The sequence below is a fragment of the Alligator sinensis genome, unplaced genomic scaffold (assembly GCF_000455745.1).
Source record: "Alligator sinensis unplaced genomic scaffold, ASM45574v1 scaffold1177_1, whole genome shotgun sequence".
Taxonomy (NCBI): Eukaryota; Metazoa; Chordata; order Crocodylia; family Alligatoridae; genus Alligator; species Alligator sinensis.
This window is the reverse complement of record NW_005842120.1, coordinates 1,973,309-1,998,132: the sequence shown is the minus strand read 5'-3', so window position 1 is coordinate 1,998,132 and position 24,824 is coordinate 1,973,309. Positions and strand designations below refer to the sequence as shown.

At 40.8% G+C, this 24,824-nt stretch overlaps 1 protein-coding gene across 2 annotated transcripts in view; it reads left to right on the top strand.

Annotated features, from left to right (window-relative positions):
• Positions 1–24,824, top strand: part of AKAP12 (A-kinase anchoring protein 12) — a 42,456-nt gene that overhangs the window by 857 nt on the left and 16,775 nt on the right. Inside the window, exon 1 of one of the 2 annotated variants that reach the window (XM_006024843.3) lies at positions 12,160–12,394. The exons of the other annotated variant lie outside the window; for it this stretch is intronic. Within the exon in view, the coding sequence (XP_006024905.1) occupies positions 12,370–12,394 (25 nt within the window). The 5' untranslated portion in view covers positions 12,160–12,369. Of the gene's footprint in view, positions 1–12,159; positions 12,395–24,824 lie in introns of those variants that run through there. 2 annotated transcript variants of the gene reach the window in all.

The following is a 24,824-nucleotide window of genomic DNA, read 5'->3' as shown; positions in this document are numbered from 1 at the left end:
CCCCCCCCCCCCAGTGCCCAGTGCTCAGCTCCCAGTGCCCAGAGCACTGCTGAAGCTAGAGCTGCCGGGGTGTAGCTCAGTCCCACTGCCCTGGGAGCGATTCCTGTGGCCCATCCTGCCCGGGGTCAAAGCCCCCGGGAGCTGCTCCAGCCCCCTTTCCCCGGCCCCCCCACGGCCCCCCCCCCCCCCCCCCCCCGCCCCCGGTGGGGCCGCCCCCCCCCTGCTCCGGTGGCGGCTGCCACCACCACCCCTCCCCACGTCTGGCCAGAAACCTGTGCCTCAGGTAACCGGCACAGTGGCACTTTTCATTTATCAGCACCACCCATTTTTCAGTTCAAATCCCTGTTAACCAGCATGAGTGGGGAATGGGCCATTCCCCACTCATGCTGGTTAACAGGGATTTGAACTGAAAAACAGCAGCACCCATTCCTGCCAGGGGGCAGGGGGTCGGAACTGATGACCTGTTTAGGTCCCTTCCGACCCTAAGAACTATGAAACAGGTGTAAATCAGTAAAAACTGAATGACTTAAAAAATCAGGGAATTTATTAGTGAAAATCAGTAAAAACTGAGAATGCGGAACACTAGCTATAAAGCGTAGTGTTCCAGTTTTTGGAACATGTAAAGTGCAGTATTTTTACACGGAAATTGTCTTATCAGAGCACACTAACATAAGCTTTGGCTTCACTGGATAACAGATATATTGCAAATTGAAACTGCAAATTACTCAAGGATACGAGACATACTGTCTCAGGTTCAGTTCCTCCTTTCTTTCAGTTAGGGTAATCAAATCAAGCATTGCAGTCACACTGCTTCTAACCTTCTGTATAATGAATAGATGAAGGAAATTCTTGAGTAAACTTTTTGACCATACATGTGGAAGAAGCATGGTCAGTTTGCATCTCCTGACACTTGAAGTTTGTACTTCCTGGCTATATCTGCCCCTTACATGCTTACTCACTAGTGTCATTTTTTTAAGAAACCTTTTCAAATTTAGGGGAAGAGTCTCATCTCTATTTTTGACTCTGTAGATATATTTATCTTCCATGCTGCAAATAATAAAAACATAGTGGTTTTCTTTCAGCTAGGATACTTTATCCCACCTTGTCCTGGGGCACTTCTTGCTGTACACCTGGTTACTGTGGATTGTAAACTGTAGTGTCATGATTTCAGTATATCTACAGTGTACTTGTATGTGTCTTGGAAGACATCTTCCCAAAGGTATTGCAGTTACCGAGGAAAGGATTTGTGGGATAGTATACACAGTGCCATGTGTATTCCTTTTAGTGATAGGACAACAGCCTGATTTCTCTATTACAGTGATTTTCAACCAGGGTGCTACCCTGGAATCATTTCAGGGATGCTGTGCAATGTTATTACTGTTAGGTTTGTAAACATGATTCACAAGATAAACCCAGAGGTTTCCTATAGGAGTCCAGTGTTAACATTCTGACCTGTTGTGGTCTTTCTGGTTCTTTGCAACATAAGAATTTCTCTACTATTTTTCTGCTCTCAAAGAAAGAGTAAAAACTAAGAGCTGGCCGTGTCTGAGAGGTGACTCAAGTCTATTGAGGGATGACTCAAGAAAGGTGGATAATCATTGCTCTATTATTATCTGTTGTCTGAGTCTAAAAAAAAAAAAATCACTGACAGCTGCATGGTATCTTGTTCAAAAAGAGTCTGGACTGGTTAAAGAATGCTGTTCTTCAGACTTCAGTCAGTAGCACTTTTTACAAGCACAGCTCATTGCTAGCACCATCCTTCTTGTGCTTGGCTAATATTTCTCTCACCCAGACTCAGTTTGACCTTTAAAATAAATACCAAACAAAAAAGACCTTCATTTGATTGCCATTTTCAGTGACCTCATGTTCACACATGAACACAAATCCTTGTTGGCAGTGACTTTGACACCAGTAGGAAAACTGTTGGCCTATAAGAATGAATAGATTAGATATTCGCTTATATGAAGATGGTTTCTTTCCAAATCTGATTTAATTAGCAGGTTTTTTGTTCAGCTTGGTTGGCATGTCAATCTTAGGGATTGTATTTTCCATTAAGATGACGGCTATCTGAAGTATGCCTGGGTTCTTAAGAAATCTACCTCTCTGCTTTTTTTTTGGATACTATTTGGATGCTATTGCTACTTTTATACTGAGACAGCTGTAGTATAAGGAGACCTCAAAAGATGAAGGCTAATATCATGGCTGTCATTTTGTATGAGCTGTTTGTGGATATGTTTTCATGACTTGCTAGTTGGTTTATGTGTCTCAGACTATTTTGACCAACAGCAGACAATCTGCCTGTATGCCATTAGAAGCACCATTGCACTGTAGGCAAACTCCCACTTTTAGCTGGGACCAGTTTCCAATGCTTCAGAAGAAAGTAGGGAAACCCTTCCTCCCTAGAAACCATATGTGTAAGTCCAACAGAGTATAGAAGGTGACAGTCACCTGGGAGAATAAAATCCTCTGGGGAATGTTTGGCTTCCATTTTCTGCTTCTTGGATTTAACAGATCGCTTTTGTTTCATATATATCATTGCTAGTCGATTGCTTTTCATATCACTGTCTTGTAAGATTAGCTTTTCACATACTGTGAAGACCATGAGCGTATTCAGGATCAGTCATCCCCTTCCATTGTGTGGCATATGCACAGGGAAGAGAATGCATTACAGATGTGCCATGCAGCTGAAAGGGGGTATGACTATAGTCCTTCCCTGTGATTCTGAATGCCAGTGATCTCTCAGAGCTTACTGACATGTCACTGCAGCTCCTGTCAGAGCTTTGGATGTGCTGTGACCTCGGTCTCATAGTACAGACAGTCAAAAAGCCCAAGGCTGAATTGATTCAGTCTTTGCAGATTAGTTTAAATTGCACAGATTGAGCCAATTAGCAAATGACCAGACATTCACTTTTGATTCAAAAAATGAAGCCACATGCCTGCAGTGGCTCAAACCAGAAGCTTGAGGGCACTAGAAGCCTGTCTGCCAGCCACTGCCAAAGGGAAGGGAAGACAGAAGCCCTGCAAGGCTCTTACCTCCTCCCTGCTCCAGAGGAGAGGGTGTGACTAGGCACCATGGAGGGTGAGGGTAGCACACTGGAGGGTGAGGGTTTAAATCCCCTCCCTGGTTCACGGGACTCCAGCCTGGGGTGGGGGATGCCTACCAGACTTCTGTCCTCTCCCCTTGATGGCAGAGGGAGGGCAGCTGCTGCCAAACTTAAGGGGTGGAGAGAAAGATAGTGGGATTGAATTCATAAACGCTTGAACAAGAATAGTTCTTTCTCTGAAGGGAGCATGTATTGAACACAGCACTTTGCAACCTCAAGCACACGACAGAACAAACAAAAATCTTTGCCCAACCTAAGATACAGCCCAGTAAAGCATAGTGAGAGCACACACGGCATAGTCTAACTTAAAATGGGATGTAATAAACCAAGAAGACAAGACTGTTTTTCTCCATTAAAGGAGAAAATCCACATTTTTCCATGGCAAACGGAAAACTCGGATCCTTAGTAAGTACTACTTACTACCACATATCTGCATCTCCAACAGATCCCTAAGGATACCCTTCCTGATCTATACTTGCATAGCTTGTTAGGCAGACAGAATATTGTGAAACAAAACCCTGTTTCTTTTCTGACCCACAAGCATGAGGCATTTTCCGTTTTAAAAAAATTAACCTGGCCTATTTTATGTCATAATTGTTCCTTAGCACATGGACCAGTCTTTTGTCTAACATAAGCAACAGCAAATATAGTAATACAAGCAAGCAACACACAAAAATGAGCAGGCATCTGACTCATGAACAACTTAAGTCACCCTATGCCCAAACTAATCTTAACTGCCCCCTTAATTTAACCACCCTCATCTCTGACAGTGAGTTTGACACAGCTATTAAAGCTATCAAGGCTGCTGGACCAGATAAGATATTCCCAGAATTTGTTACCAAGCTTGGAACCACAATGAATAGATGGCTTCAGAAATTAATGTATAAATGTCTAGAAATAACAGACTTCCAAAAATCTGGAGAAAAAACTGGCATCGTTGCTATCCTGAAACCCAATAAACCAACAGAGGATCCAAAGAGCTACCAACCCATCTTACTACTCTGCGTTACATACAAACTCACGAAGTGAACAAGTTGGCTTTTGGAAAGAGCAGTGTACCACTAACCAAGTTACATTACTTGCATCTGACATAGAAAATGGATTTGGAATGAGGCAGAAAACAGGTGCGGTCTTTATTGACCTCACAGCCACCTATAACACTGTATGGCATCAAATATAAAATGCAGTCTATGACACCTGACTGCAAGCTAAGCGCTTTCATCATGATCGTGATCTCCAACAGATCATTCCAACTCACTACCAGCCAAGGAGAAAAAAGCAGAGTACAAACTATGAAGAATGAAGTCCCCAGTGGGTCAGCGCTAGCATTGGTACTTTTCAGTGTATATACCTTGAAATGAGATGCCTGTGTAAGATCCTGAAAATAAAGTGGGAAGACAGAATGAATACCAGACACAGTGGTACTTTGAGTGCACAGGACTGGCACACTTAAAAACCACTATCAAGAAGAAAAGGTTGCTATCTCAGGAGAATGGGAGAAGACCGAATCCCTAAGAATATTTTGTATAGTGAGATTCAAAATGGCTCTAGAAAGTGGGGTCACCCCCCTGTGGCAGTACCACGGTGTGCCAAAATAATATGCAGTCATTTAACATCAACATAGAAAGCTGAGAGGAGCACACAGAATCCTATACGATCTAGAGGGAACAACTGGCATTGGGTGCAGCTCAACATGAAGCAGCTTTGATCCAGAGGATGGAAGCAAAGCAAGAAAGAAGAAAGCAGCATGCTGTAAACTTGGACTTTAGCTCAGACAATATATGGATCTCTGAAACTAGTAACAAGCTGTGTCACTCTCTAATTCAGCTTGTCAGCCGTAAATGCATGCATCAGGTACATGTACACCATGATCGAGAGGATCGATGGTTGCCTACTAAAGATACACTTCAGACTTCCCACATACAGTATCTAAGTGATACATATATACTGACGATGTCACCATAGTAGCCCAAGGAATAGACATGACAGAACTGGAAAAGATTTGGGATTCATTGCTGACTGTCTCCACAAGTGGCTTTTAAAGTTTGGCATCAATAAATTGGTATCTTCACTCTTCCAACTGGACAATCATCAAGCCATGAGCACACTGAGTATAAGAGTAGGCAAGCACATGCTTCCCCGTGAGCATACACCAACTTACTTAGGAGTCACATTAGACCATTCCCTCACCTATAAACATCACGTGCAGAAGGTCAGCAGTAAAGTCTCTGGACAAGTAGGTGCCTGAAGATGTTTAGCCAGCACGACAAGAGGTGCCAACTTCAAAGTGCTCAGAACCACTACACTTGCACTGGAATATGCCCCCGCAGAATATTTTGCTCCTGCATGGTCCAGAAGTTGTCACACTAAAAAGGTTCACAATGTACTTAATAGTGTGTTGAGACTCATAACAGGCTGCACAACTTACAGATGTACTGTACCCTGGGCCATTAGACCAAGTGATATAAGGCGACAGATCCTAATATCATTACATTCAATAGAGGCAAGAGATGATGAAAATCACCTGCTCTGTCAGCTGTTAACTGAAGACCCAAACAGATGGAGGATTAAGAGGATTAAAGTCATAAACTGTTTGTACATGAAGCTCACAACCTCCTGGAAGAGACTGGCAATGGTGAACCAAACCCTTGAGCAGCAACAGAGTGGGCCAACTGTTGGGAAAGGTCAGACCTTATTCATATAGCATTTTATACCAATGACCTTGACAGACAAGCATGGGTCAAGGCATGGGTCAAGCTGAACAGACTGAGACCTGGATATGGATGCTTCAAAACTCCAACTGGACAATCATCAAGCCATGAGCACACTGAGTATAAGAGTAGGCAAGCACATGCTTCCCCGTGAGCATACACCAACTTACTTAGGAGTCACATTAGACCATTCCCTCACCTATAAACATCACGTGCAGAAGGTCAGCAGTAAAGTCTCTGGACAAGTAGGTGCCTGAAGATGTTTAGCCAGCACGACAAGAGGTGCCAACTTCAAAGTGCTCAGAACCACTACACTTGCACTGGAATATGCCCCCGCAGAATATTTTGCTCCTGCATGGTCCAGAAGTTGTCACACTAAAAAGGTTCACAATGTACTTAATAGTGTGTTGAGACTCATAACAGGCTGCACAACTTACAGATGTACTGTACCCTGGGCCATTAGACCAAGTGATATAAGGCGACAGATCCTAATATCATTACATTCAATAGAGGCAAGAGATGATGAAAATCACCTGCTCTGTCAGCTGTTAACTGAAGACCCAAACAGATGGAGGATTAAGAGGATTAAAGTCATAAACTGTTTGTACATGAAGCTCACAACCTCCTGGAAGAGACTGGCAATGGTGAACCAAACCCTTGAGCAGCAACAGAGTGGGCCAACTGTTGGGAAAGGTCAGACCTTATTCATATAGCATTTTATACCAATGACCTTGACAGACAAGCATGGGTCAAGGCATGGGTCAAGCTGAACAGACTGAGACCTGGATATGGATGCTTCAAAACAACACTTCACCAGATGAACATCTTGGACAGCACACTGCATGAATATGGTGTCCAACACACAGCACAGCACTTAATCAAAAGCTGCAATCTTTACAAATGCCCAGACAGGGCAGATGGAATCTGCACATTGAGCGATAACACCAGCCAGTAGTTCATAGATTTGGAAGTTTATATCTGATGCCATAAGAAAGAAGTAGCAGCAGCCCCAAATTATCCTCAGGCCGAGTTTCTCTGGATCCATCCTCCCAGAAATATGTTTTGTTTAGGAAATGAAGTACATTTTTTCATTCTGACTGTATTATTGACTTAATTGCTTAGCTCATAAGAAGTGCTCAGCACTTAAAAGGCACAAATATAATGGCTTTTGCCTTGCATACAATTTTGGAATCATTAGACATGATCAGATTATTTCTCCACTGCTAAATATCCTTTCTCTAATACATGTGATTCTTTGCAGACAGCAATTGATTCTTTTACATGTGCATACCCTAGTGGTATTGAGTTGCATCTGCTTAGGGCTGCATTTACTATATTGAGCCTTTTCTAAAAATCCTCTGGTGTTACATTTAAACTTATGATATTTAGTTCTGTTTGTCACAGTTAATAATGTGCTAAAATTTTCAATGGTCTGCCTATGATAATGCCCTCCTTTCCCTCTATTTCTCCCGTTTTCCTAAAGTGATCATTGAAGGTTTTTTCATTGAAAGATATTTGCAGACAGTGCTTAAAAACTGTTAACTGTTATAGTTGCAGGGCTTCTGCTAAAATCCTTTTTTTGTGTAGCTTGTGAATGGGGTTAAGTGACAATTCTAAAAACGAATGATGGTGGGAATTACAGAATGATAGATCAGCATAAAATGGACCCCAAATTTCAGCATGTTCTACTTCTGAGTAAAGAGGGCCCCAAATGCTGGTTGAGCTGGGAAGACTAGTATCACCATTAGAAAAACCAAAAGGTTTAACTTTTAAGCAAAGTTTTAGCCTGATCTTGCAGTATTACACACAGATTCAGCCATGACAGATTCACAATTAATGCCACATTAAAAAAAATCATGAAGCACAGTGACAATTGTTTAACATTAGTACTTTGTTTCATTATCTGTTTTCTTTGGCACCTCTGCCAGACTGGGAGAAAGATTACTCTAAATATTTCATAGGAAGCAAGTTAAACATCAGGTTTTGGTATATGGAAACAACCTACAAGCAATCCCAGTGTACATTATCTTATAGTAGACACAGCTGTGGACTACAACCACCCTTTAGAGAAGGCTTCCTTTGCATTGCATATCCTGCATTCTTAGAAATAGTAACATCATTTGTTCTTTTTTCTTAAAAGCAAAGGAAAAAAAATGATGCAAAGTATTTAATAATCTGGTCCTGTAGCCTGTCTGTTTTTTTCCAGCAGTTTTTGTTCTCATGCTGTTTATTATCATATGTGGAAGTGATAAAATTTGAGTAGAAGTTACGTTCTTTTGGTCAAGGATAATCAGTACAATTTATCATATAAATCTAAAACCATACTTTAAGTTTCCTACAAGCATAATTTGGCAGAGAGCCAACCATCCTCTCTAATGGTCTTTTAGAAGAGCTTGTAGACTGCAGAGCTGAATGGGGTAAGGAAGGCTAGCAGCATGCTGATTTTCTCTTGAAAGCTGAGGCCTGTATACTGCCTTCCTGTGTAAAGGCATGCAGGGGAGAACAAAGGAATGAAAATGAAAAACCTTTGCAGATCTCTCAGAGTCACAGTGTCTGTGTAATGTCTCCTCTGGTATGCAGGGCTAACAGAAGTAGATATGGGGCCATCCCTGCTCTTCTGCTAACCCTGTTTTCCTATCAGCTAGTGAAATCTCAACCCTTTCTGGGGCTCAAGCTCTGTTTCCAGGCTGGAGAGAGTCCTGGGTTCTGGCCCTTCCTCACAGTGCTTATTATCCATTTTATCCAATGACTACTAATGTAAACTGTAAAAACAATTCTGGGGCCAGAGACTTGGAAACCTTTTTAGTGAAGTATCCTAACTAGTAGGCTACAGAATCACATTCCCTCTTGCCTTTTCTCTGATCTGTTTGTTCATTTTGCATTACATAGTCATTGCATAAAATGGATACGTAGCACAGGAGAAAGAAGTGACTAGAACTCAAGGCTCCCTTCTTCCAAGGTCAAGTGCACAAAAGCTCCCTCTCCTGTCTGCCTCTCTTACCTTTACATTACTGCCTAGTGGCCCTATTTGAATAGGAGGAATGGAGGATGTGCTCTCCTCCATGCTGATGATGCCCTGGTCTTCTGATTAAGGCAGTGTACTGCAAAGTGAGAGAGAGCAGTTCCAACCCTCTCAGGGTGAGTTGCATTTGTAACTCAGGTCTCCCACTTTCTGAGGCAAAAAGTGTGCATCACTGTCCTCATGCTACCCCCAAATCTCAGTGTCAAACAGTTGGTGTATGGTCTTTTCCCACTCAGATTTGGGAGCTTTGGGACAATTGTATACACTTTCCCAGACAGAAGATGATTGGAATGGTGCATTAGTGGAGTTGAGTGCCAGATAGACATATTGGATCACTTCTGAGCATGCACCCAAGTTTGGTTGTTAAGGGGATATCTAAACTATTAGTCTTGAGGGAGGCTTCTGAGAGAGAGAGAATCTAAGACCCTCCACATTTTTTGCCATTGCATGAGATAGAATAGTATTACATTTATTGATTAAGCAGTCTAAGAGTCACTTCAGTTTCTCAGATGTAAAAGAGGATTTGGGCCTTCATCCATACATGCAGGTATCACTTTCTTTCAGTGCTGAGATTTTTTTTAGCAGAGTAAAAATTTCATAAGCATGTTACCATAGCGGGAAAAGACCAGAACTGAAAGTCAGAGCAATGTGGCATAAATTCACTATGGAAAAAGGACTGAAGCATACCCATTAAGCCCTTGTCTAGATGCACACACCCACTTGAGACAGCTTAAATCACTGAAAGCAATACATCATGTAGGCAAATCCTTGTTGATTTTAATTCAAAACTTTCATTATTTTGGTGCAAGTCTGCATAAACAGTTTTATTAGCTGCCTTAAGTCAATTTTTTAGATTTTTTTAACTTAAGGAGCCTTTGTCTACATACAAAAATGTGTACAATTTAAATTATTAAAAAATGTTACAGATAAGCATTATGGTACCCTAATTTGGATGAGTTATACTAGTAAAATTATGCTCATTTTTGTGTTGGTATACACAATACTAGAGTAATTGTATCAGTAACATAGTACCAGACCCACCTCTAATCAACCAGTGTAAAAACTGTGTGAAAACCAGGCCTTAATCTAAAATGACTGTTTTAATTTATTTCTGCTGAAACAACAGAGCCACAAATAAAAAGTATGTAATACTTCCTTGATGGTTTGTTTGAAGACAAATTTTAAGTAACATTTTTTTCATCTGTTGTACTTTATTTTTTACATATTAAAAAGGTTTTTACAGATGGCACACACGAAAGATTCTGTGTACCTCTTTGTATTTATGCTTTTGGCATCTTCCAAAGGCAATGATTTACCACAAATCTATTCAATTAACATGATAGGGAGTCATCTGTATTGTATGTTGATCTTTGAGTTTTATCCTCGATCCTATGGGTTTTTTAATCTTGATTGATAGAGCCCTTATCATTGTGAACCAGACACAGAAACTAATTGGAAAACTCTGCAGCCTGCCCTGATTGCTTTGGGGAGACTAGATCAAAGTTAGACTATCTCTTAACTGAGTAATGGAGAAACTTAACATTAGATCTGTTAAGTTGTTTTGCTCTTTTTTGTGGCCTGACAGCCTAGCAACAAATTAAACTTTTTAAAAGTAAATGCTAACTTATGCTTCTGTATAATTTCTAGTATAGGAGCATGTGGTCTAGGCTTTCTGTATTCTGTCATCCTTAATCTGCCTCTTCCTACTCCCTAGCAATGACTATCAGCAAATTCAGTAAATACCTTTGCATTCCTTTGATAATCAGTCAGATTGCAAAGAATACAAAGTTCCTGAGAATTACTTGGATCCTTAATAAACAAGGAAGTATTGATCCATATTTTGCTCCAAATATAGTAGTTGTCCATTTCATATAGATTAATATTGAATGTTGGCTCCACATTTCAGAACCATCCTCCCTACATGGTAAGAATTATGTCTCTTTAGACAAACTTTTAAATGAATACTAATATCTTGAGAATCATAGAGAGGAAAAAATCGCAATCTGTGGAAAGAATAAGCATAATTTAATGTTTTCCAGAGAATTGCTTTTAAATGGGCGTGATTTTTATTTCCTGAAAATTGTTGCTGTGAATGGCACTATCTTAAATACCAGCCATATGGCCAACTATTGAAGGGATAGCTTCTTAAGTAAAAAGCTTAATTGAAATGCTTGTTGTCATCATTCATGCCTACCCCTCTGGACCATGCAGAGGATTTTTTCTATATGGCCTGGGGCAAATGTAGAAAAAAGGGGATGAAGGTAGGCCCTGGCATACCTCTAAAATGTTCATTTCAAGAAATATAACTCATTTTAGCCCTAAATCTGTCTACATTCCATGCAGATGTGGTGTTCCCAGTGTCTTTCATGTTGGAAATCATTTAGAATTACAAATAAAGAATCATTCAGCTAGGATTGCAGGAAGTAATAAATCCTACCAGCAATTTAAGGTTCCTCCTTGACTATCTATTACTGACAACCAGCACTCCTTTGTGTTTTGGATCTTTTGCATGCCTTGAGTTCCACATTTGGGCCTTTAGTTGTGAGATATGGTTCCAGGCCATTCTGAGTATCCTCAGAAGTTGACATGGCCAGCTGAGGGTCCCTCAAAATGTTCTGGCAAGTGAAGATGCCAGGGTCATACCTGTGGCTGGGGGCAGGAGGGGAAAGTGCATGGGAAGGGTATTGTGGACTCCTAACAGGGATGGGCCTCATTTCTCATGTATTTCCAAGACCCATATAGATCCTAGAAAATTCAGATTTGGGAGGTTCCGGGTCCACTTGACAGTAACTTCTATAGGTCATTTCTTGAAGAGAACTCCAAGTAAAAAGTATTCTCCCTAGTTTCCAACAGGCCAGAGAACAATCTAAATAAAAGGACAACAAAAGTTTGCATTACTAGTGTTTATAAAACTCTGACAGATTTAATTTAATACATAGCTTTTTAAAAATCCTTTTTTGTGTAGTTAGAAAACCAGTTCAAAATGTTTTAAATACCTGTTTTCTGCTGAGAAATTGGATATGCCTATACTAGAATTCCCTCCCCCCTCTTTCCTCCCCTCTCTTAAATGTTCTCTGTAATAAACATTTAAAGGGGGCAATTTAGAGTATAGATGATGTCATTTCAAACAGGAGAATAATGGGCCTGCAATAGTTAAGTTGCATTTCAGCAGTCTTTAGTTAAACAATTTCAAGGTCTCTGCATGAGGTCTGTTAGCCAACAATAGGGGCTGGAGTGGGCAAGGGGAGGGGTTCTCTCCCATAAAATGAACCACATGATCTGCCCACCCCTGTTACTCTAAGGCGAACAGCTGAGAAGGGAATGGCCACAAAGGACTATCTGCCAAGTCAGAGGGATTGCTGAAACACAACTTCAGTCTGGTTTTCTCATCAGACAGAGAAAGATTCATTGTGGCTTGGTTAGCACCAGAGGCTGTTCTGCTGTCCACTCTTGATTACACTGAGATTTCCCAATACAGAAATAAGGGAGCATCAAAAGAACGGAGTTTTTTTGTCATCAGAATAATTTTAAAATGCTGGGGACCATAACTATCACAGGTAGGAAAATGTGGTATTGCTAAAATACGCTAAAATTGCTCAAATTCATTTTGTCTGTATTGACACCTTTATTTGTGGCACTCAGGATTTTATGCAGCAGAACTTTCATGACTTAAACAGAGATGGCTAGTACGATAGGGTGTGGCAGACTGTATTGTGTGAATAGGAGGGCTTTAATTTTCAAGCATTGTTCTACTTAAAACTTAAAACAAGTTTAAAATTTTCAAACATTGTTCTACTTAAAAATTTTATAGGAGTACTGTACATTAAAAAAAAAAACTCCCCTAAAAAGTGCTTGGTGAAGCCAAACTATGTATTAAAGATTTCTTGTCACTTTCAGTCCGAAACTTGGTACAGGATTTGTAGTGCTACAAGTTGAGGGTTATAGGTTTCAAGGAAGATAATGGTATTTTATTGTAGCCAGAATATCAGAATGTTGGGAACAAGTAAATGCAAAAATAAAACAAGTAATGACCGACTTGGTTCATCTATACAGCAAAAGAACCAAGAGGTAATGTAATAATTTTCCTTTCAACTAAACTTAGTTAACTGGAATTGAAATAGGTATAAGGGAGGGGATATAATTTACACAGAATTACAAAACATTAGTGCATCAAGCAGTTAATAGTAGCTAATTTGAAATGGCAGTACAACATTGGTATTCAAAAGTAATCTTACTAGACAAAGCTACATTAATTTCTCAATACATTTCACCTTTAGTTTCAGGGGTTTTCCATTTATGTTTAGCTAATTACTTCATCCACTCCTTCAGTGTTTCTTACAAAACAGTTTGTAATGTCTCTTTTACACTGAGATTGTTCATGAATGTTGTATTAGGTGTTTCCCATACACTAGCTAGACTGCGGTGTTTTGAAAGAGATCTTTTGATTTGATACATTCTGTCAGGCATTTTGTTACCCAGAAGATGGACATTTAGACTTTGCATTTTCATTCAGTTTAGCATATATCTCTCAGTCATGCAGTTAGGTACAGAATAAAGACTTCTAAAAAGTAAAATTCCTAAAATGTTGTAGGTTAGATCTTACCATCTGGATGATCACTACTCCGCTTCTCTTTTTTTAATTAAAAATATATTATCCAATTTTTGTAATAAGAACTACACCACTAACTGTTGCCATTTTGAATTGTCTTAATAGTGTGTAAGAGAAGAAGCAATTACTCCAGAACTGTTTAAATTTATATAGTTTTTTAAAAATTACATATATATTAACATTCTACAGGAAAATTCTGTGGATCAGATCCCCAGACTTTGGTAGGTGGACTGGAGTTGATGTTGCATCCATTCACTTCAAAACAATTTGTGAGAATTTATAGGTGAATCTAAACTGTGGAAAATGCTGCTGTAGACTGGTAGATTTTCATAGAAAATAATGCTATTTTAAACCAAGGGGACTTTTTAGTCACAGTACTTCTTCACGGAGTGGTTTGCGCCATTAGTCACATCTTTCTGTGAAAATTAAAGTGGTTGTGAGAAGTTTAGCGGGGTATGAGCAAAACAAAATCTTGTTACTTCCTGCCAATTAATTTGCTTGCTGCACCTCTATGGAATTTCCTCTGGGTTGACTAAGCACTTCTTTACTAATCTCTTCAGCTACATGTTTTTATTTCGCTGTCTTCTTCTTTGGCAAAACAATTCAATGCTACTTTTATTTATAGTGATGGTAAAACCTACAGAAGTACAGCTCTGTAAAGAGTCTCTCCTATAGTGGATAGTATGTGGTTTTAACAGTTGCCAAAGGCTTACTTGGTGCTATTGTTAGAAATGGGGTTTTCATTAAGCTACATGCTTAATAAGCTTATCACATGCTGAGTGTCTCCTTTTTTTTTTCAAGGGCTTTTTTTCTTTCTTCTATTGGTAATAGTTAAAGGTTTATTTCTTTGAAGGAACCTTTTTATAGCACAAGAAGAATGACGGAAGAACGAAAAAATAATGGTTAGCAAACTAGCTGAGGTTTCTGATGTAATATAACTGAGTTTGAACTATGTTTTACAAGAATTTGAACTTGGCCATAGTCCTAGTTACCATATCAATGTGGATTTCTATGCTGTGAATACTATTGTAAATTAGCATTGTTTTGTGTAAATCTCTTGTGAAGTTGATGTTTATATTTATTCTTTTTGCAAACATCCTGGCAAGGATAATTTTTAATTTGGTTATCATAGTCAGTACATTGTCAAATATTATTTACTTACTTTCTGAAAACACCTTCACTTACTACATTTATGGTAAGTAATTACCATACCACATAGTTGGAACTCCTCTTTGTCCTTAATTCAGCAGGCATTTTTTCCAGATATCAGAATAGTAGATTAAGAGCTACCTGTTCCATTTGGAGAATATGCTTTAAAAGAAACACACTGACCATGAAGAATAGCCAGTCCTAAAACTCAACAAATTTCATAAGCCTTCATAGCATGTTGATTTGATTCACATGTGATTCACATGCAAAAGCTGGGTTGGCTTGAGTACTATTCGTGATTATGACAGATTCTTTTAATTACGACTACACGTGGTCACCACATTGTCAATGTACATACGTTTATAAAAAACATCATGAACTTCAAATACATGTTATTTTACAAATATTTAAATAAAAATGCATATTTTTGCATGTGTCTGTAAATATGTATATATATATATGTACACACACACACACACACATAGACCAGCTTGCCAACTTGACTAGTCATATAGCCTACCCATATATATATATGGGTAGGCTATATGACCAGTCGATATGAGCAGGCTATATGACCAGTCAAGCTGGCAAGCTGGGGGTGTGTGTGTGTGTGTGTGTGTGTGTGTGTGTGTGTAATTGATAAAATACATTACTTCCCAGGGAAGAATTTCATATGCTAGACTTTAGTCTAGAGCAAACTTTTACAGCTAAATCGTAAACCTCTGAAAATAAGGTGTTTATAATAAAAGGCAATACTATAACACTAAGAGTGCTTGTGTGTGCTTTTAAGTTAGTTTAATAAAAAATAATATATATTTTAGGCTACTTCTGCTGAGGCCACACTTTTGCTTTTTACACAAAGAATGAAAATACTTGAAAAATGAGCTAACTTGTAATTTTTTAAAATTTTTTTTCAATCAGAGCGTGGTATAGCAACATTCACTTGACTGTCAGACTTTAAATATTTGTAGCATTCAAAACTGAGCCAATTGTGTATTTGTATTTAAACCTCTGAAATAAGTGCATGATTAGAAAGGTTAAGTGTTACAAGTGTACATTGTGAAATCTACTGTGTAAATCTCTTCCATAAATCTTCATTAGCAGCATCTAATGCATCCCCAAAGAAACCCCTCCCTATAATTAGGCACAATAAATCTTTGTTTTAAAATAAGTGAATGGATTGAATAACAAAGGAAGCAGTGCAATTCCTAAAAGGGAGTTTTTGTAAATTGAGGTGAAGATGTAGATACAGTCATTTTGGGGAGGCAGACAGGAGAAACTTGCAAAATATCTTGTCAAGGGTCAGTACTAGGGCTCCAGACAGCAGTATATTAAACTGTGGTTTAAAAAATAACATAGCTCTTGAGAAGTCGTGCGTAAAAATGTTTCTTTTGATTTATTTTCCTTATAACTAAAGCTAATTGACTGATCATATGATTTATTATTCAAATCAGTCTTTTCAACTGTGAGGTTAAAAATCCTCTGAGGTTGTGCCACAACCATCCAGTTCAGATTTCCACAACTGAACCACAAGTTAAAGCTTTTGGTTTTTATAAAAATTCTAATAGACTAATAGCCCAAAACAGCTACCCTGTTAAAAATACATCTTGGGGGAGAGATGATTTTCTGAGGTTATTAAAACTGTGTTTCTGACAAGATATAGCAAGGGCAAGATGAGTGGTGCTGGGTTGGTCTTCACGCTGGAGGAGGCCCACAGACCAGCTCCTCATTCTGGATCCAGCATGTGGCACAGGTTCAGCATAGAACTGTGGGCCATATGCACCCTGGACCAGCCCTGAGTGCAGCTGGCAGCATGTGCCCTGGACCAGCCCTTTGTGCTGCCCACAACATATACCAGACAAATCCTATGCCCCCACCCCATGCAGTGCATGGGACTGGTCCTTCATGCATGCATGGGTCCAGCTTGAGACCCATGAGCAGCACCAGCACAGTCTGGAAATCTTAGTCCAGATTCATTCTTAAATTTCCCTGTTGTATCTGGCTGTGTGAGAGTCAGACAGTAGGTAACTTTTATATGCCAGCTTGTTGCAGTTTTAGCCACAGTGGAGTCAAACAACTTGAAATAGCCTTGTTTTTGCTGTTTGCTTAATCAGACACTTTAGGGTTTTATCTTGCCTTAAGTTACTCTTATGCACTATATATTTTATACACACTTATATATGTGTATGTGTGCGTGTGTGTATATGTGCTCTTAGTATCATACAGTGCCGTGGCAGGGAAGTTTGGCGCCCGCAATGGCAGCCCATCCTTGCCCCACGGCACACGCCTCCCCATGCTTACCCGGGAGCGCACACAACAGCAGGAGCCGTGCCCCCGCAAATAGCTGCTCATGGCCCCACCCTGGCTGGGCAGTGCCTATTGGCGCCTCTTAGCTTTGGTGCCTGGGGCGGTCGCCCTGCTCACCTCCTTCCTATGGCACTGGTTTCATATAGATAGATACATGAGATTCCCTAATTTATCATATGAAACTAAAAGCACATGTGTATACATACAGACAGACAAGACTAGGAGTAGAATTTAGTCTTTAGTACTTAAATGCTGAATTAACACACACACAAAACCCCTCCTGTTGAGAGTTTTCCAGTGGCTAATAGAGTTTGGAACATGGGGAGCTGGGTGTGTATGACATATATCTGATGGATTTAGAATGTAGGGAATTTATGGAAAAAATCCAGGGCAGTGCTGCAAATCCTTGGGGAAGAAGTCAACCAACTCCAGATGTTGACATGGTTGACTGCAAGCATATGAAGTGCTTCAGATTTAACTGTTGCAGCCTGAAAATTCTTTTTTCTCTTCCCAGTACTAGAAATGGAATACCTTCTCACTGCTACAGGGAGGGGAAACAGTGGGAGGAGTGAAAAAAAGCTGCCAGCAGTGTCTGCTGAGTTAAATGATTTAGATTGTAAAAGGTTGTGTATTAATTTTCTACATTCATTGGATTTTTTAAAATGAAATGGGAAATGAATGAAGCATATGAAATTTCATAGTATACCAGTAGATTAGTACTTGTATTCTGCTGCTAAACTGGAAATTATTATCCGAAGATCTCATAGCTACCAAACAAATGGTAAAATCAAGCATCCTCAGAGCCTTAAGTAGATGTTTCTTTCAGGATAAAATAATCTAGTGTCGTAGTTTGAGGGACAAACTATACTATGCAATTGAAAATGTTTTAGAAGTTTGACTTAAAGCAATAGGGAGTTAAAATAAATTCCAGCTAATCTACTCTGGGTTTTCTGGGTTTAATCTCAAAACTGATCCATTCTGTGACATGACCAGCATTTTTATCACTGCTCTGTGAATATATCTTCATTTTGTGTCAGCCTGGACTAGCCAATATGAGTGAGTGGAACATCTTTACCGGCCTTGTAATTGTGTCCACAGGGGTGCTCTGCCAATGGATTTGAATAGATTTCTGGTGGGATCTCTTGTTCTTAGAGGGCTTCTCTCTGGGCTCATTCACACAGCTGTCCTTATTTGCCTAGCATGTCTGTGGCAGTGACATAAGAACAACACTCATGTAAACAACTCCCAGTAACTTCTAACTGAAATTACTCATTAAGACAGATGGTTCTGAAGAGATAAGTAAACAGTATTTGGCAGCAAGAAGTGTAATAGAAAAGGTCACCAGGAGCTTATTATACAAAACCACAGTGATTTGTAGTGTACCTGGCTTAGATTTATGTCTCTCTATTCTTTCCTGCCCATTGTACAAATATAATTTTGGATGTTTACTGCAATTTGTTTGTCTTGGAGATATCACACCACAGCTTTACCACAAGGCAAATATTTCATAGATGTATAGTCTTCCAGCCGGCTACCAGCATGGAAGGAAGATTCCTTGGATTGCATTTCTGTGCAAATGTTGAAATTCAGTGGATATGGAGTAGGCAAAAGTGTTAAAATGCTTGACCAACATAGGTGACTAAGTATAAAATAAAGAAAGGGACTGACAAGAAAGTATAGAAGTGTATGATACTGCTGGAGGGTAATAGATAGGGTGACCACCCATCCCTAATTGAACAGGGCAGTCCCGGAACGGGATCATTGAGTGCCGGTCCTGGGCTGCATGACTCTGGGACAGCATTTGTCCCGAATTTGCAGCATCGTGCAACGATCTGGGTTCCCCTTGCAGGCTGGCAGCGTTCCAGCTGGCAAGGGGCTGCCGGGAGTGGGACACAGGGGATGCCGCGTGTATGTGCACGCCCACACACATGCACATGTCTGGGAAAGAGCCAGGCAGCCTGGAGAGCAGGCTTACTCTGTAAGTAAATCAATGGAGGGCATGGGTAGGAAGTGGGGGGGGGGGGGGGGGGGGGGGGGGGGGGGCGGGCAGATCGAGGCTCCCAAGGTGAGAGAGAGAGTAGGTCAGGGAGTGGTGCTGGGAGCACTGCCCAGCGATGGCAGTGCATCAGGGCTGGGGTGAGGATTGGGTCTGAATCATCTAGAGGGCATGGGGTAGGGCAGCTTCCTGCCACTGTACATATCCCCCAGGGGGGCATGTGCCCCCCAGATTTGTGTGTGGGATGGGGCGGATGCAGGCTTCCTGCTGCGGCCTTGGGGCTCCCTGCCTTGCTGCCCTTTCCCCAGGAGCCTTGCACTGACCACGTGCCCCCTGCCCACCCAGCAGCAGCGGGGGTGGCAGCAGTGTGGAGTTGTGCACCCTGCTGCTGCCAGGCTGGCAGGGTATGTGTGGATGGTGCAGGGCTCCTGGGGGAAAGGCAGCAGGGTGAAGACACCAGAGGCTGCAGTGGGGAGCCCACACCCACCCTGCTTGGCTCTGGTCCAGCCCTGCCACCGGCAGGGGAGTGGGAGTGGGGTCATATGTCCCACCTTCCAGTTTGGATAAGGTAGCCCACCCTACTAATAGCAGGACCAACCAAGACTGCACTCTAGGTGATTTTATACTTTAGTGCAGCATTGCTTAGCATTTTTTAAAAGTGGGCCAAACCCTAAAATCAGAAGCAAGTCAAGGGCTGCATAAAACCCTACTGCTCTTCACCTCCCTCCACTCCCGCTGCTGAATTCATCAGTAGGGGAAAAGGAGACAAGCAGCGTTGGTGTTCACCTCTTGGGCTCCAGAGCTGTGCAAAAGTGGTAGCTCTGGCACAGAGCCCATACCAACAGCTCACTGAGCATACAGGGTTGTGACAGGAGCCATGCCGAAGTTCCAGAACACTTTGCACTGTGCGTGTGAAAAGGATACAGCCACACCAATGTGCTCTTCCTGGATAAGCTTGTACCCTGACATGAATTTAATAATCACTCAGTGACAGAAACACAACAGGGGAATGATGGTGACATGGTGTTAAGGGACACTGGTATTTGGGCTGCAGGTTAAGCACTACTGCTTTAGTGCAGGGGTGCTCAACCTCTGGTTTATAAACCAAATGAAGCCTGCGGAGCCATAGATATCTGGCCCAAGGGGATCCCCATGAATCAGGAAATTTGTCAGCAGGGGAGCAGTGTTAATAAATATGGTCACCCTTCCCTGCTGCCAGATTCCCAAGCTGCATATAACAGGTTGGGGCCAGGTCACGCCATCTCCCCAACCCCCAGCTCCCTTCCCTGGGTTGGATGAGGGCTGGGTTGGGGCCCCATGAGACTAGGTTGGGGCAGCTCAAGCTGCCTTCCCCCCACTCCTGTAGGGCTGGGTCAAGCCTCCTTGCCCCAGTGGGGCCAGTTTGGGGCTGAACCACACCTGTGTGGTGCTGGGCCACATCCCCTCCTTCCCACCCCATGGGGCCAGGTTGGATTTGAGATGCCCCTGTTTGTGGACCAGAGAGGAGATAAAAGGCTAGCTCACTCTGTCATCATGCATACCCTACTCTGTGTTTGTGTTGCTGGGGTCAGGGGCAGATGTGGAAGGTGTTTAAAGTAAAGGCAGTTTCAGCCTTCTTGCATCCTATTTTAAAACAAAAAAAGTTGTATTTGATAGTCATCTCCTTTTGTTTCTTATTTAAATGAGTTTTTAAAAGGCGGGGCTGGTATTTAATCCAAAAGGCTTTGAAAACTCTAATTTATTATAAAACCGCTTTAACAGCTTTAAAGCATATTAGAAAGTCTACAGTTTTCTCTCTCCTATTTTCTGTGTTTATAAGCTTTGATTAATTCATTCTTAATACATATCTGCAGCTTTCACAGTAATAATTATACAAGTATTTTTTCGCATTCAAATCTTTTATAGATGTTGGAGTCTGTCTGTAAATACAGTCTCTGCCTTAGCATGTTAGGATCCATAATATTAAAAAAACCCAAAACATTTAAACAGTTGTGAACAGTGACTATGAATGCAGAGAAATGCTTCATCTCTTATTCCTTAAAACAGAAAAAAAAATGATAAATTCATCCCAGCTTTGTAAACTTGTTTATATTTTGTGCACCTCTGATTTTTCAATGTGAAAGAACTAATTTAACTGGGAGAAGTATTCAAGGATTAAGGGGGCTATTAGGTGGTTATGTGCCTAGGGGGAAGATCTCTGGCTGCTAGAGGATTGGTTTAGTTCAGGATTCTTGCCTAGAATGAGTCATCACTGTCCCCCCACCCTTGTTCCTGCAGCCCTTCCTGCCTCTGATCTCCCCCACCCACAGGCTGCGTTCCCAACATGCTTTCAGTCCCTTACTGATTCTTCCTTTTTCTGGGAATCAGCAAATGAAGGCAGGGTATAAAGTCTGTTCAAGAACACAAAGAAGAAGCAGCACATTTCCACCAACACTGCAGTTCAGGGAAGGCGGGGGGAAGGGTGCAGATCCATTAGACTTAAACACCGTTGTGAAGAATTGAATCATGCAGCATAGTGCTGCACATAATTTGTCCAGGTCCATGCTGACAAAGTTCTGTTCAGTTTGATTCTATACAACCAGAATCAAGCCTCTTACATTTTTTCAATGTAGACTAGGTCCTAGGCATGGTTGGAAGTGTACATCAAGGAGTGATTTTCCCAGTGATGATTTGAAGGAAGGACACAGCTAGAAGGGGTGAGAAGTTTTATTTGGAGGAGTACTAAAGGGGCTTCTGTTGAATGGGAGGGGGTAGGAAGATCACCTTTTTTGTTGCATGCAAAAAGGAGGGGAGGTGTTCTGTTTACCAACTGAAAGGAAAGTTTATAATGGACATATAACTGAAAGTATAACAGTACAAGTGACTCTTACTGTAACAGATTTTTTTTTCTTTTACTTTAAAAATATTTGGTACGTGTCTTATATTAGAAGAGACCAATTCTTTTCTGTTTTGGAAATCTCTCGTACTCTGCAAAAGCGTCTTCCTGTTAAAGCATATGGTTTTGAATTGTTGTATGCTTTCTAGGGCTGAGATGAATGAAAAGAGATTCACTTAGCATGTGAAGTGCATGGCATTGATTTAAAAGATTGTAACTTGCAAAAAAGATCAATAAATTAGTTATTCATGTTCCATCTTTTATTATCGATGCTTAAATTTGAAAGTAGATTAGGGAGGATGGGTAATTGGAAAATGAGACATAGTTATGATAAATGTATGAGATACCTGAAATGACATAGTGCCACCTGCTGGTCTTTTTAGTAACATGCTGTTTTTTTAATGATTCAATTCTGCTGTCAGAGGAACAGAAGACAAGTTTCATTAAAAAATGCTGACAGTGATTTTATATGTCATTGATAATGTGCATATTGTTAGCTAAAATGTTTGTATGTGTAAATAATAGTTTTGTTTCTGTTTTTTCAAAGAAGAGTTAAAATATTAAGATAGAAAGTAGTAGCTGATAGAAATACATCAGCTGTACTCATTCCTATTGAGGATGACTTTTGAGCAGCCTTCTGGTTTGAAAATAAGAACTGCTTCTTCAATTTATTTATTCTTTTTTCATAGCTGTGGATAATTTCCATCATTTCCTTTAGTTTCATGTGTAGTAAATCCGTGGATTAATAGATTCATAGGTTTTGAGAATCAGAAGGGACCTCATAGATCATCGGGTCCAACCCCCTGCACCAGGCAGAAAAGAGCGCTGGGGTTACCAGCCAGATGCCTGTCTAGTCTCCTCCTGAATACCACCAAGGTAGGGGAAAGCACCACCTCCCTTGGAAGCCCATTCCATATTTTGGCAACCCTCACCGTAAAGAATTTCTTCCTTATGTCCAATCTAAATCTATTCTCTTTCAGTGTGTGGTCATTATTTCTGGTAACCCCAAGGGGCGCTCTGGTAAACAGAGTGTCCCCTATTCCCTGCTGCCCTCCCCCCCAGTGAGTTTGTAGGCAGCCACAAGACTGCCTCTCAGACTTCTCTTGCAGAGGCTGAAGAGATTCAGATCTCTCAGTCTGTCTTCATAGGGTCTTACCTGCAGGCCCTCAACCATATGAGTAGCCCTTCTCTGAACCTGCTCAAGGTTATCCACGTCCCTCTTGAAGTGCGGCACCCAAAACTGGACACAGTACTCCATATAATACCAAATGTTATGGATATTGCATGCTAAAAGTCCTTATCATGATAGCGTCATTAATTTAATGGTATCAGTTTCAGAAAAAATAAATGAAGGAAATATATCCAGGTCAAACCTAGGCTCTGAGTACTGGATGGGGAGCATCAGTGTAATGAGAACAGAGTTACTAATAGTCCACATAGACTTTATTCTTGCTGCACTTTCAAACCATGTACATGGAACCTAAATTCTTTTAGTTGGCAATATTCACTGGGGTTGTAGCTGCATCCAGCTCCCTTGCCCATGAAGCCAGGGGCCTGAAGGGAGCACCAGGCCCAAACCACCCACTATTCCTTCTAATTTTCTGACATTGAATAAAAAATAAATATTAAAACAAATATGGATTGGCTGAGCCAGAATTGTATTTTACTGCTATTTAAACACAATTCTTTTTGGCATAGTATGGCTAGAACCTTAAGTATTGTAGTAAGATCAATTATTTACTCTGGCAGGCTCATGGGAGAGGACATTGTGACCCCCCTGTGACTCCCCATGAGCCTGCCATGTGACCGGACTTATACAGCATTGCATGCATACCCGGGTGATTCTTTTCTGCCCCAGAGCCTACACAGCCACAGTGGAGCCCATGCTCAGAAGAGAAGCACAGGATGAGTGTAGCTGTGCAGATGGAAATAGAATCCAAAGTTTGCATAATTGCCAAAAATTGCAGTTACGTGGCTGCAGGGTGGAAAAAGGGAGAAAGCTATCTTCAGGATTCAAATTTAATTTTGTTTTTAAATTTGAAAATGTGTATGAGAGTTTTAAGTTTTAAAAGCTGGGAAATAAAAGCAAAATGGGATGAAGAAACACTTATAATTCTGAAGGCGAGGTTGAGAGTGGGAAAAGAATACTTACGCCATTTGCAGCCTTTGGTGGCTTGGAATTGTATCCTTACCAATTCATGTACTGGTGTGACTTTATCTTTTGTTTTGCTTCTGGGTATTTTTACAGCTACCGTGTCATTTTAAGCCAGGCTTGGTAAGAGATCTGTATTAAATAGCCCTAGTGGGTTCTTTGCATACTTTTGCAAATCATTATTGCTTTGACCTATTCTAATAGCAAGCACCCGCCCCTCTGCAAACATTCTTTGATCTAAGAGTACTCTAGAGCCGTATGCTTTAGATGTTACTTTCATGATTTAATTTTTATGGTGGCTTTTATTATTAAGGTGAGTTTTTTTGTCTATCAGGAAATGTAACCCACTTAACTCTCTCTCAGTGCTTAGAATTTTCAAATTTTGAAGACTCCATCCTGTGCCAGCTTTTCTGTTGCCCTTATTGGGACTGTTCCTCTGATATCTTACATCTTCTGTAATAATTTACATCACTCTAAAGTGAGCATAATATTCTTACTAAGATAGGATGGTTCTGCCTTATATCTACTTTGTTTGTATTACTATCGTGGACTTCATGAGGCCCATTCTTTCTAGTGAATCTCCACATAGTAACTTCTGGAAGTTTTAAGTACCCATGAATCAAATATCTATTATCATAACTTACCTTTGGAAGAAAAGCTGCTTCCATTTTTCTTTTTTTTCCCCAGCGGTTATTTATGATGCTGTAACTCCACTCACTGGGTGCATCTACATGTGCTATTAAGGTGAAGCAATAAACTGTGGCACATACTGTGCCAAAATTTATTGCTCCCAGGAATCATGTTTACAGGTGTGCCCAGGACCACAGCACATTGAGCTGGGTCGGAGCAGCCCCAGCTGATGGAGGGCCCGAGAAGAGTCAGCCTGCCAGTCCAGGGAT